At 33.5% G+C, this 13146-nt stretch overlaps 1 protein-coding gene across 1 annotated transcript in view; it reads right to left on the bottom strand.

Annotated features, from left to right (window-relative positions):
* Positions 1-13146, bottom strand: part of CCDC178 (coiled-coil domain containing 178) — a 372754-nt gene that overhangs the window by 118006 nt on the left and 241602 nt on the right. The window contains exon 18 of the mRNA XM_087869978.1: positions 9252-9401. Coding sequence (XP_087726104.1) covers positions 9252-9401 — 150 coding nt within the window. The remainder of the gene's footprint in view (positions 1-9251; positions 9402-13146) is intronic.

Here is a 13146-nt window from a genome sequence, read left to right as displayed (position 1 = left end):
GCTGTTGGTGCACAGTTGTAACAATGACTTCAGATAAACTGCCCACAGATAACCAAGAGGAATACCTCTAGTCCTTGCACCTCCAGGTAAGAAAGATTCCCATCCATATTAGGGTAGCTTGCTTTTAAGAAGCTCAGTCTTCAAGCTGAAAGGGGACACACTGTGGTAGTCCTTACCTTGGCCCACATGCTTCCAATACAGGAAGGTATTTGGGGAGGTGGTGTTCCCATAATTCCTTCCTTTGCTTACTGTCACATTCCAGCGCTCTTTTAAGAAAGTGAGTTTCTATTTATCAGCACCTGGTATCTTATATTTTTTCCTAAAACTCTGTTGTGTTTGGGAAAAATTCTATTTGTGCAGTGTATTTGTCAGCCACCTAGGCTTTCAGCATTGATTATTATAATACTATTTCTTGGCACCCTGGTGCATGCGTGCATGTGTGTGTGTATGTCTAAACCTACTCATGCTGCCATGTCTCCCAGAATCTCAAGCTCTATTATCAAATTTCCACAGAAAGCTTTACTTCCTTCTATATTCTTTTAAAAAAAGATTTATTGATTTCTTTATTTGAGAAAGACAGAGAGAGAGTGTGAGCAGGGGGAGGCACAGAAAGATAGGGAGAGACAAAGAATCTCCAGCAGACTCCCCACTGAGTTCAGAGCCCAACATGGGGCTCCATCCCATAACCCTGAGACCCTCACCTGAGCTGAAATCAAGAGAAGGACACTTAACCAACTGTGCCACCAAGATGCCCCTTCCTTCTATATTCTTTGCTAAATGCTGCCTGCCTCTTGCAGCTGCTGCTCTCTTTCTTTGTTTTTTAACGTGTATGGCCTGTGTCTTCATCCTAATTTCTATTGCAGTCTCTGTGATTAGGTTCATCTGCATTGATAAATACATGTTCTGCAGTCTGAGGCAATGAGAGAGGAATTTTAAAGTCCACGTAGTTGGAAAAAGAACTTTTCTGCTTGGATCTCTGACCACTGATGAGAAACATAAATGATCTGCTATTTCCTGTATAAAACCATTAAATATCCCCATCAAAAAGTATTTCATTACCAGGCATTGCTTAATCATACACCCAGTGTCACAGAAGTTATGAAGTCCTTATAATTGAAAGATCTTTGCATTTAAAGAGACACAGTGATGCACAGGATGAATAATAGGTTGAGCAGGGTAGAAAAAAAGAATATAAGAGAAGCTGTGGAATAGCAGAAAGTCCATAAGCTTGAGCCCAAGGGACCCGGGTTTGAATCACAGCACTGCTTCCCAATGACAAGTAGTGTGGCCTTAAATTACAAAGCACCTGTTATGGGTTTTACTGTTCCTCTCCCCCTAAATTCATATGTTGAAGTCCTACATCCAAGACCTCAGAATGTGACTGTAACTAGAGATAAGTTCTTTACAGGGATAATTAAATTAAAACGAGGTCACTGTTTAAGCCACCCAGTCTGTGCTTTTTGTTATAGTAGCTCTTAGTTTCTTAAGGAAAAAATTAGAATATTCACAGGTGTCTCAGAGTTTGTTTGTTTGTTTGTTTTTAAGATTTATTTATTTGAGAGAGAGAGAGAGAGAACATGAATGGGGGAGGGCAGAAGGAGAGGGAGATAAGCAGACTCCCTGCGAAGTGGGGAGTCTGACACTGGGCTTGATCCCAGGACCCTGAGATCACGACCTAAGCCGAAATCAAAAGTCAGATGCTCAACCAACTGAGCCACCAAGGTGCCCCTCCATAGAGTTTTTATAAGTTAAATAAGAAGAACAGAATAGTAATGAGGACATTATCTGTAACTACATTATTGCAGGTGCAGGGTTCAATGCTTTACACTTGTAAATGCAGAGCATGGTGGCAGCCACATAGGAGATGAGCAGTAGCCTATTTTTATTTCCCTTATTTACCGCAATGAAGAGATGCTGAAGTGAAAGTATCCTCCAAGAAGGAGAGATGCAAAGATAAAGGAAGAAAGAAAGAAGGGGGGGAGGGAATCTCATAAAAGGGGAGGAAACTGAAACACACTGTAAAGAGAAGAAGAGAAACATATCAAAGGCTCCCTACAGCTGAGAGTAACAGACTCCAAAGTAGTAAAGGACCAATCAGCACCTAGTTTTCAGTGCGAACAGAGGAGAACCGTTTTCTTGTAAAGTACTTTTAAGGTATATTTGGCCGGAACTGTCACAAAGTGTGTAAGCTTTTATTTCTATGTGATCCTGTAGTTTGCATGGTATCTGTGTTACCATTGTTTTAACAATATTAATAGTAAGACTGGAGAAAGGTTGTCATGAACTCATACATAGCACTGTATTGACTGTTTTTTATTTCCTTTTTAGCTTTTTGAGTTACTGACACATTATTGCAGCAAAACATATGTAGGGTCAATTCATGCTGAATAGTTATTAGAAACCATGATAACAAAAGTCATTACACTGCAGTTCAGTTTTGACAGTAAAATTTCTGCAACATTATCACAAATCCTCATGCATTAGTGCAATGATCCTTACTATAGTTTCATATTAGAATCAAAAGATTGCTGTAGCATGCTTGATACAAAAGTCAAGCAGGCCAAATTCTTTTCTGCTTTTACAGATAACATTTTTGCTCTTTTTCTATGTACATCAATGCAGATAGTAGCTTTGTTTTATATACTTTTTTTCAATAACCTATGAGTACATTGCATATCTTTCTTTAAAATGAGGATTTTTTTCCTTGAAAGACCACACTATTCTGATTACCAGCATCCAAGGAAATAATCTGAAAATGATTTTAATCTGACACAACTTTACAGAATTCTAAAACTATACTATTCACTCCATTATCTCTTTCCTTTTCTCAGAAAGCGTATTGGCTGTGTGTGCATGTGTTTTTGTTTTTTTTTAAATTGGTGCTTTACTATGATGGAATAGTATAAGATTTAAAAAAGGAATCTGTCATATTCACATTACTTTGATGGGAAAGCTATTTGAGTTACCCTTTAGCAGAAAAAGGAAAATATTTTTAATGCCTATCTGTCCACAATATTTTTCCCTAGTCATTTATTAACAAACACTTGAAGGGTCAGATTGTACAGGTACATTAATTATATATTTTTGGTAGTGTTAATTTACTCAGGCCCATTTCAAAAAACAAAAGAAATATAACTTGTGAACTAGTGCCTAGTGAATTGATTAAGGAGCCTCTGAAATTTGAATAACTTCTTCTCTAGTTGGAAAATCAGGTTTACATAGGTGTACATAGAATATGGATAAGTAGAACACATTTCACGATGTACAAAATACGTTCTCTGGAAATGCGGATGTAAATAAAATACTGTTTACTGTGTCACAACTGAAATGATTGTGGCTTGTCTGAAATTACTTTAAAATTGCAATGTGAAGATGCCAGATCCCATCAAATTAAAATATTGAGTGTCATCATGGTATGTGTTGTTTTTATTATTGTCTTCTCCATCTGTGATTTTACAGATTTCTTCATGAAGGTTCTAATAACATATTTCCTCTCTGGGTCATTTCTAGGAAATTTCCAGTTGTTACAGCTATTGTGCATGGGCTCTTTTAATAAATATACATGTTCTAATGGTGTTTTTTAGTATAAGATTTGGATGTAACTCTGACTAACCCATGAGTTACTGCTAAGTCTATCCCTCATACTTTCTCATGTATGTGTGTATATATACGATTTTCCATTCTGTAACCCTCTGTCAGCTTTACCTAAACAATTAGGTGTTTGTCTATTGCTCTATACCTTCCAGCATCCGTATACGTTTCTAAGTGATTATCATAACGTCACTATTACCCTGTATTTCTGTCCTCTCTCTCCTTAATTCATGCTTCTCAGGCTGCATAAACTATTTTATACCTATTATGGACTAGAAGCTCTCTCATAATAGTACAGTCACACCAAGATTTTATATAAGAAGTAAGGGATATATGTTTATCTAAAGAATAATAACAATATCAGTTGTCATAGCTTGTATGTGCAAAATATACAGTCTGTGAAAAACTATTGTAGGTGCTTTTTATTTAAAATATATTTATGTTCCATGGGATTGTTGAAAAAATTAAATAAAATTACATATAAAAGATTGCAAAGTGCCCCACACATAGTTAGCATGTCATAAATGTTAACTATTATGATATACTTTTTACAATAATCTTGCTAGGGAGGCATTAATATTTCCATTTCTTCAGAGGCTCAGAGGGACTAAATAAGCTATCCACAGATATTCCTTCCCACTTTCAATAAGAGTAAAACTCTGAAAAAAGAACAAATGACCTACAGAAAACATTTAGTACATGAATATGCATTTCCTATATTAATATTCATGTTAATAAGTGATTATAAGATACAGCTCCGTAGATTTGGGGAAAGATGATTACAAGAGCAATTTTTTCAAATGTTTATGTCATTGTGATGCATATGTGTAGTTCAAAACTAAAAAGAACATTATACTGATACTCCCACAGAATTGCAAATCAATTGCAGTTCTAAGTCATGCATTAGAGAAGTGTAAGTAGAAACATATACCTATTAGAGGAGGTGCATATTATAAACATTTTACTTGTTTTATTATAATTTTTTAACATGGTCTTTGGGTGATTAAAAATTACTATTTTGTTTTATAGCTGCACTATCACATTTTAAAAAGTCAAAGTTCTAAGTCTGTATGGATTCCAAAGAACATAACCTATTTATTTGAAAATATTCCAGTTTTTTTCTAGGACTTTATAGGTAATATAAAGAATACCTTATTTACTTCTTTTTAAAAGTTATATGTAAGCAAAATTTCCTGAATGTATGATTTTATGACATTAAATTTTCTCCATTTCTCTACAGAATAGTATTTTGCCAGGTTTAATCTACTAAATACTGTCAGGTGTAAACAGGTTTCCTAAGAAAGGGCTCCAGGGATCACAGGAAATTCAGGGTTAACAGAGTCAACAGGTTTCTTAAAATGGGATTTCTCAGAATCTTTAATATGCAAATATGGCTTGAGTTTTTAAAAGGGGAATATATTTTGCAGTGTGCCATATGTATATATGATAAATAATATATATGATAAATAATATATAATACGTCTATCTCTATCTCTGTATCTGAATATCTATATATATATAAATATATATTTAATATATTTATGTAATATATTATATATAATATATTAATATGTAATGTATATTTAATATATATTTAATATATTTATATTTATATTAAAATAAAATAAAATATATTAAATATATATTATATATGATAAATATATTTATATTTATATATTTATCATATATAATATATATAACATTTATATATGATATATAACATGTATCATATATAAATATTATATAAATATTATATAAATATAAATATAAATATTATATAAATATAAATATATATTTTTATATATTCATTCATCAAAAAATAAATATATATATAAATATATATATTAGGGTTTCTTAACCTTAGCTCTATTGATATTTCAGGCTGGAAAACTTTTTGGTGTGTGTGTGGGGGGATTTTTAGCAGTATCCCTGGCCTCTACCCATTAGATACTAGAAACACCCCTGCTAATATCTCCCCCCCAGGTGTGATAACCAAAAATGTCTCCGGACATTGCCAGATATCCATAAATCTTGAGATCACTTTTTACTAGGAAAGCAATTTACTGGAGAGGGGAAGTGCTCACACAGAGATGATGAGCATTCACAGGGCCTTTCGAGCAGATACTCACAACACCTGAGCTCACCACAACAGCAACAGGAGGTGGCTGTGAAATTATTACAGTAGTACAGTACATACGCAGTTAATTTTATGAAGTTGTGAGGTAATACTTCATCTTTTTGTTTGTTCACAATTCTCTAGGCTGCAAATACTGCTATGTATGGTCTGTAAGTTTGTGTACATAAGTTTCGGTGAAAAAGTGGCTTCAATGAGATAAAATTATAAAAACAACTAGTGAATCAAAGACTCTGTTTCAGTTGGACACTATCGGCATAATGCATGACTGATTTGGTTTTTACATGCTTTATAAAGCCTGATGAGACTGTATAGGATTGTTTAATAATGTTATAGTACGGGGGGAGTGTCATGGTTATGAAATGGGTTGGATTTTTAAAAATCCTGTGTTCGAGTCCTATCTCAGTCAGTTCCCTCTACTTGCATGACCTTGTGACACACTCAGTCTCAGTTCCATATCTTAAACTAGAGATGATTACAATAATAATAAAAAATTTTAGAGGATTACTAATGGACATTACAAAGATAATACTTGCAAACTGCTTGGCACAGACGCCAGGTCCCTATAAGTGCTTGTTAAGTGCTGACTGATTCTGTAATAATTTGTATTCCCTTAGTCTGAAAGTCCTGAGAACTGGAGTAGGCAAAGGTTAAGCTTCACAAGTGGTTTACAAAAGAATTAAAGATATGTTTTAACCAGTTTTGAAAGGGATCATGTTTTCAGCCAACAGAACACATCATTTATATGCTTGCTTAGCTTACCTTTTTTTGCAGACTTGAAGAATTTGAGACAGCAATTAAAACAAACCCGATTTTATCAATACATTCATGGATTTTTTAAAAAATGAAAAACATTTTTGAAATCTTTTAAAGAAAATGATGAAAATGTCCATTTTACATAGAAGTACAACCTGTTTTTCAGATATTTTTCTTTTATTCCCCTTTAGTGTTATTTCAAATTTTGAGGTATGAAAAGTTTTAGATTGGATTCTATTCCATCATTACCCATGAACAGGGAAGATAGGAATTTTGTACAATCATTTTTGTTTGTTTCTGATTTTTAAAGGGGAAAATATTCGTAACTGCAAAAATTTGAAGCACAGGAAAGTACCAAGAAACATGTGCAAAGGAAGGAGATATAACTTTATCAAGAGTAATAATATAGCACTCTAACATTTGAACCATCTGTATATAAAATTGTGTTAAGGAAAGGGACATTTTTTTTTATATTTAACTTGTTTTATTCCTCCATTAATCTTTTTTTGCTACTCTTGGCCTAAAAATACAAAGAAGAACGAGATTTGTGTAGAGAGAATAATACTCCAAAACAAGCACAAAAATAAAAATGTAATTATTTACCATGCCAAAAGGAATCTATGCTCAGAAGCAATGAAGTTATAAAACAGGAAAACGGGAAAATAATACACAAAATTCCTTAAGGTGAGATCCACTTTATATGACAAGGAAATTAAACAGGGGAATCAGAGTTTGAACAGTGCTTTTGTGTACCCAAAACTAAACTGGTCAAGGGACTAAAACATATATATATATAATATGAAAAATGCTGCAATATCAAAGAAATGGACTAAAATATTAAAGGGTTTTTTTTTTTCAGTTTTGATGGCCAAATTCCATCCTGTAAGCAGTGCATTAGACGCTAATGACATACGATTTCTCACTGACAGATTTAACAGCATCAATAAGGCCTCTCTGTCCATTGCAGCAAATTGATCCTACATGACACTGACAAGGGCAGTCTGCACTTAATGACCTCCATCGCTGAAGGATGGAAATGAAAAATGATTGGAAGTACAAATAAATCTTTGAAAGTTTCCCTGAAACAGGTGTGCTAAAAGTGATTCGTTTGAGGGATCATCACAAATATAAACTCAATCTCCTAGCATACCTCACTGTCTGTTCATACCAGGGTCTCACTTCTCGAATCCTGAATCATGATTTGCTTTAATTACAACATCGAGACAATTTTATTCTTACTATGGAAATACGGTGTTATGGATCTCTCTTAAAGGCATGAGTTCTTGCTATTTATGCAGGTATCTAGTTATCATTTGTCACCAAAGGATTCTATATAAACTGATAACAAGTATACATAAAATTTATTTTTGTTTCCCTCCTGGTTAGAGAAGGAAATACAGTATAGCCATTGATTATTTTCTCCTCCTCAATTATCAGGAACAAATAGAACATGCTTAACCTCAATAACAATGTCAAATGCATGAAGTGATTGGTCAAATGTTCCACTGATGTCCTTTCTTTGAATCCTGCACATAGTTTGAGGACACTAAGATTTTGGTGTATGGTTATATTATCAATTCTTTCCCAAACACATTTATTTCTTAATCTACCTTCATCCTGCTACTAATTTTTAAGAGAGAAATACATACTTTTTCTTCCAATGTATTCAGAAACTTCAACTCACACGAGAGTAGATGGATGGGAAACACAAGGGAGTTTACAAGCAGCGTACCAGATGAATGTAATAGTTACAGTTGCATAGTATCCTTTTATTTTCAAAATAACTATGGATGTCTCCTTTTTATTCCTTATCAGTTTTCCTCTGAGGTAATCTTATTTTACAGATGAGAAAACGGAGGTCAGAAAGGATAAATAATTTGCCAAGATCACTGAGCTAGTAAGTGGTAGAGATTGCACTCAAATCCCGGCCTTCTGTCTTTCCAATATTCCACAATAAGGAGGGATAAGTACAGTACTGGAATTTTACACCACTAATTTACAGTAGAGCAGTATGGGTGACAACAATAGGAGAAAGCATTCATTAGCTGTCCACTGGTTCTTAGGACTAGATGAATTGTTAAAAAATAATCATGCTTCTGTATTTTGAAATTTAGATGCTGGGAAGAAACAAAAATTCAAAGGGAAATGATTTTTCTTGCCAATGAGTATCTGGGGAAGAATACAGAGGAAGTGGCTATATCTTAATACAAGTGATGGAGCTTTTGCTTTCCTTTTTCATTTCTGGCATACTATGTGTTTTACTTTTCTAGTTTTATTATTACAGAAGATTTTACAAAATATATGAGGAATTTCTACTGATTTCCAGTAACTACAGAGGCTCAACTATTCTCCAAGTTTCTAATTAAGACTCATATTTGTTAAGAAAATAGACACCAACATTTGAAGCCCATACAATATGATGAAGATTTTGAGGCATATCGTGAAAAGTTACCTATAGATAAAAATGAAATTTGAAGTCTATGATAATACATCTAAATCTATAAACTCCAAAAATTTAGTATTCCAGATCATAATAAAGCAAATTAGTATAAAATGCTGGATTAGACACTAGGTTTCTTCATTTCTCAAATATCTATTCAAAATTGAGTTTCAAAGTTGATAAAAACGTACAACTCTACAAGAAGAAAACATGCCATTTGGCTGCATATAAAGGACCACCATCGATTGGAGAGCCCATGACTGCCCACTTGTTACTTTTTGTAGTACATATGTCAAGTAAATCATTATTTAAAGAAATTAGAAAACCTACCTGTTTCTTATCTCGAATTGAAGCATCAAGTGATAACTGTCTATCATATAGATTGAAATAATTGTCCTTTTCCATTAAGAAAGTATTCTGTAATTTTTGATATTCTTGAGCTAAACGTAGATTTTCTTCTAGAGAATCATCTTGCATTTTCTAGAAGATAAATATATATTTAAAGTCATCTTAATTTCCTTGGTTTTTTCAACATCATTTGAATTACCTACAAATATTATATTACATATTGTAGAAAAATAATAAAGTAAAAAAGGTGCTTCCTCTGGTGTCGATATCCTCCTTGGATTTAATAATTTTCTTTCTTGATGCTCTTATATCTTTTCTTTCTTTTTTGAACACTGATTTACCAGAGTCTCTCTGACTTTTGTTCTCCCTCCTTCCCAGACTTCCCTCCACAATGCCTTGGGAAGTACTCAGTCCTGAAATGCTCCGCTCAGCTTCCTAGGAGGCTTCTTCCAGTTTAGTACTCCCTTTTCCTTTCCCCAAACCTCAACGCTCAAATAGGTATAAGACATTTGGAAGCTTAGAATCCTATTTCCAAAAGGTTCAGAGTGGTAGCACTCACTGAAAACATAGAGTTAAAGGGTAAAAGACAAAGACAAGGAACTCAACATTTAGAAGTACCACCAGAGAGCCATTATTTGATCCTACTACACTTTAGCTATGTTAAAGGTTAAATCTGTGAGCAGTTGAGAACTTTATAACACCCCCTCATGACTAAATAAATATATGTTAAATCTAATACAAAACTGTTAGAATATAACTTTTGTAATATTACCAACTGGCAAATTAGGAGCTACCTATCATTTTTAATTAGATGTGTGAATTCGGTCTAGATGTTGATTCTTTTTAATGTTTGTAGCACATACAGTTTTCTCTGATGTTTTAAAAAATACAGAATTTATCAACAGCCTTAAATATTTTCAAACCTGTTAATCTAGTAGTTCATTTTATGGAAATTTATTCTAAGCAAAAAGCCTTATTCACTAAAACTTTATTTATAGTAGCAAAAAGTTTGCAAAACACATAAATGTGGATTAATCATGAAGATGATAATGGTGATTAAATAATTAGATACAAAAATAACCATTGTGAAGCAATTAAAAATGTCTCTTTGCGAAAACTGCCTTCACATCAAACCTTTAGTATAAGTTGTTTAAAAATATATTGCAGTATGAGAATGTGCACAGACGAAATGTAATTCAGCAGAAAATTGCCTGTACAAATATTTCTGTATTTACACACTTGAAGATTTATTAAGGTCAACAAACATATTTCTCATGAAAGCCTGGTATCCATATTGATCCCTAATGATGAATACTATGTCACAGGTGTTCTTCATAAAGCCAAAATGATGAACTGAGAACCATTTTAAATGTCCTTGTCCTAATTCTGGCATAGTAATTTCAAACTTTAGAAACTTTAATCTAATAAACTTATCAAAAATCACATAGAATGATCTTCTGGTAGGAGGACCAAGTATCTATGAGTATTTTACCATGGTGGGGATACTTTTGAAAAAAATGGTTACAGTTCTTTTTGATATCTTAACACTTACTAATATCTAAGCCTCAAGTGATTTAGTTGGATCTTTGATAAATGTTCTACTGAAGGTAGGAGGAGGAATCATTTTGAGCTTTTTTGTTTATTTGATTTAACATAAACACAATCCTGATACCTGAGGTATTCTACTTCTCAATTACATTTTTTTTTCAAGCCCTATTGGCTACTATAAACATTGCATTTGAGAGGAGTGGTAGAAAAGTTGTGGGATTTGCATTAACCTATTTATTTAATGGAACTTCAGTGAGGATATATTTGTACTTTATGATTTGCTCACTGGGTAAAATGCAGTTTTATTTCCAAATACATATACCTTCAATTTCCATATGACACCAGTTCTTACTGCTTTATATGCCATAATTAGATACCAAGAAATTAAATTGTGCAGTTATGTCAATGAATCTTCAAAACATTGTTACATCAGTCATGATATTTTACATTATCATTTCTCAATAATGAATTTATAGAAGGATTTGCCAATTCACTATTCCTGAAAGTCAGTGACATTCAGATATGTGATGAAGTTTCAGGTTTATAAAAATTTTAAATAATGGGATTCTACTGACACTCCTTGAAAATGTTTGTTTATGCTTAACTGTGGTTCAACCTTACAACTTTGAGTTGTTTAATTTTAACCAGTAGTATTATTACATGCGAATGAAACAAAGAGGGAATGATACTGGTGGAAATATGTTGAGGGGAAATAATGTTACCACTACTGGAGTTTAAGAGCTTATAAAAGATTAACAGTAGAAGATATTTAACAAGGGCACAAAAGTTGGGGTCAGAAATAAAAGGGTGAGAAGAAAGAAGAAACTAATAAGAGAAGTAAGATGACTTTTACATGCTTCTTTTTTTTTTTTTTTTTTTAGATTTTATTTATTTATTTGACAGAGATAGAGACAGCCAGCGAGAGAGGGAACACAAGCAGGGGAGTGGGAGAGGAAGAAGCAGGCTTCCAGCAGAGGAGCCTGATGTGGGACTCGATCCCATAACGCCAGGATCACGCCCTGAGCCGAAGGCAGACGCTTAACCGCTGTGCCACCCAGGCGCCCCTACATGCTTCTAAATTCAAATCCAGCTGAATCTTATCAGTAGAATCTCTCTACTTAAGGTCTTAGCTAAATGTGAACTCGAAAAAAATTTTGTTCCTAAAACCATTAAAGAAAAATTTGATTGCAATCTCTGCAGGTTAAAATAATTGTGGTCTGAGTAATAACTACAATATGCCAAGCTCTAGGATATAAGGGGGAATCTCAAAAATTCATGGTATTGTGGGAAAGATTTATATTAAAAATCATACAAATATATAATTAGAATGTAAAATTTATATTACTTGATATTATACTACTTGAGAGGTAAAGATTTGAAAAAGCATATAAAGAGCACTCGCACAATATGTTTTTGCCCTGAACATTATTCTAAGGATATACCACATTGTCCAGCCTTAGCAAGAGTTTTTTCTCTGGGGGCATCATGGACTTCAAAAGGTATGTGAACCCCTTGAAACTATACATAGCATTTTTCTGGGGTTACCTAACTAGCCCATGATCCCCAAAGTATTGAGAAACCATACCTAAAGAAAGAATTGGCTTCTCCTTCTGTCACCAAAAATGCTGAAAATTGAAGGCAGACTGAGACCCCAAAATATACAAATGGTAGGTTTTCCATTTTCTTCTTCACTTGACCTTTCTTATTTTTTAAACCATGGATTTCATCTTGGACTTCTCCTTCATTTTCTTCATTTTCAGTTTATTTTTTCTCACTCTTTCCCTTCTCTTTCCCTCTCACACTGGGCAAATAAAGAATAGGGAATTATAATTAGAGAACTGGGTTCTTTTTGCACAAAACAGTAGGTCATCTATTTATGTTTCACCAGGTGACATAGAGACAAGAACTTAGAAATAGGGCTTAATTCCATACACAATGGAAAGAATTGAGACAATAGCAATCATCTCAGTTGTTACATTAGTATCCTCATTTTACAGATAGGGAAACAAAGGCAAGAAAAGTCAGGTAAGGCAAATTGTATTTTCCAAAAAAAGGCAACAGAAATACTTTCATTCTACATGTTGTCCCAGAATCTTGTTACTTCCTATCAAGAAGAACCTAGGTAGACTTGTGGTTTCACCAGCCAAAAGAATATGTTAGAAAAGATACTATGTGACTTTCCAGGCTAGTTTATTTTAAAAAGCTAGTTTTAAAGAAGACAGTTTATTTAAAAACAAACAAACATATTGTTTCTGCCTGGCCCTCTCTTTGGGGACATTCATCCTCAGAACCAGGTACCATATTATAAGGAATCCAGGCCCCATGGAGA

The sequence above is a fragment of the Ursus americanus genome, chromosome 19, assembly GCF_024610735.1.
Source record: "Ursus americanus isolate L20-20 chromosome 19, mUrsAme1.1.p, whole genome shotgun sequence".
Lineage (NCBI taxonomy): Eukaryota > Metazoa > Chordata > Mammalia > Carnivora > Ursidae > Ursus > Ursus americanus.
The sequence above is the reverse complement of the archived record's forward strand: the minus strand, read 5'-3'. Positions and strand labels throughout refer to the sequence as shown.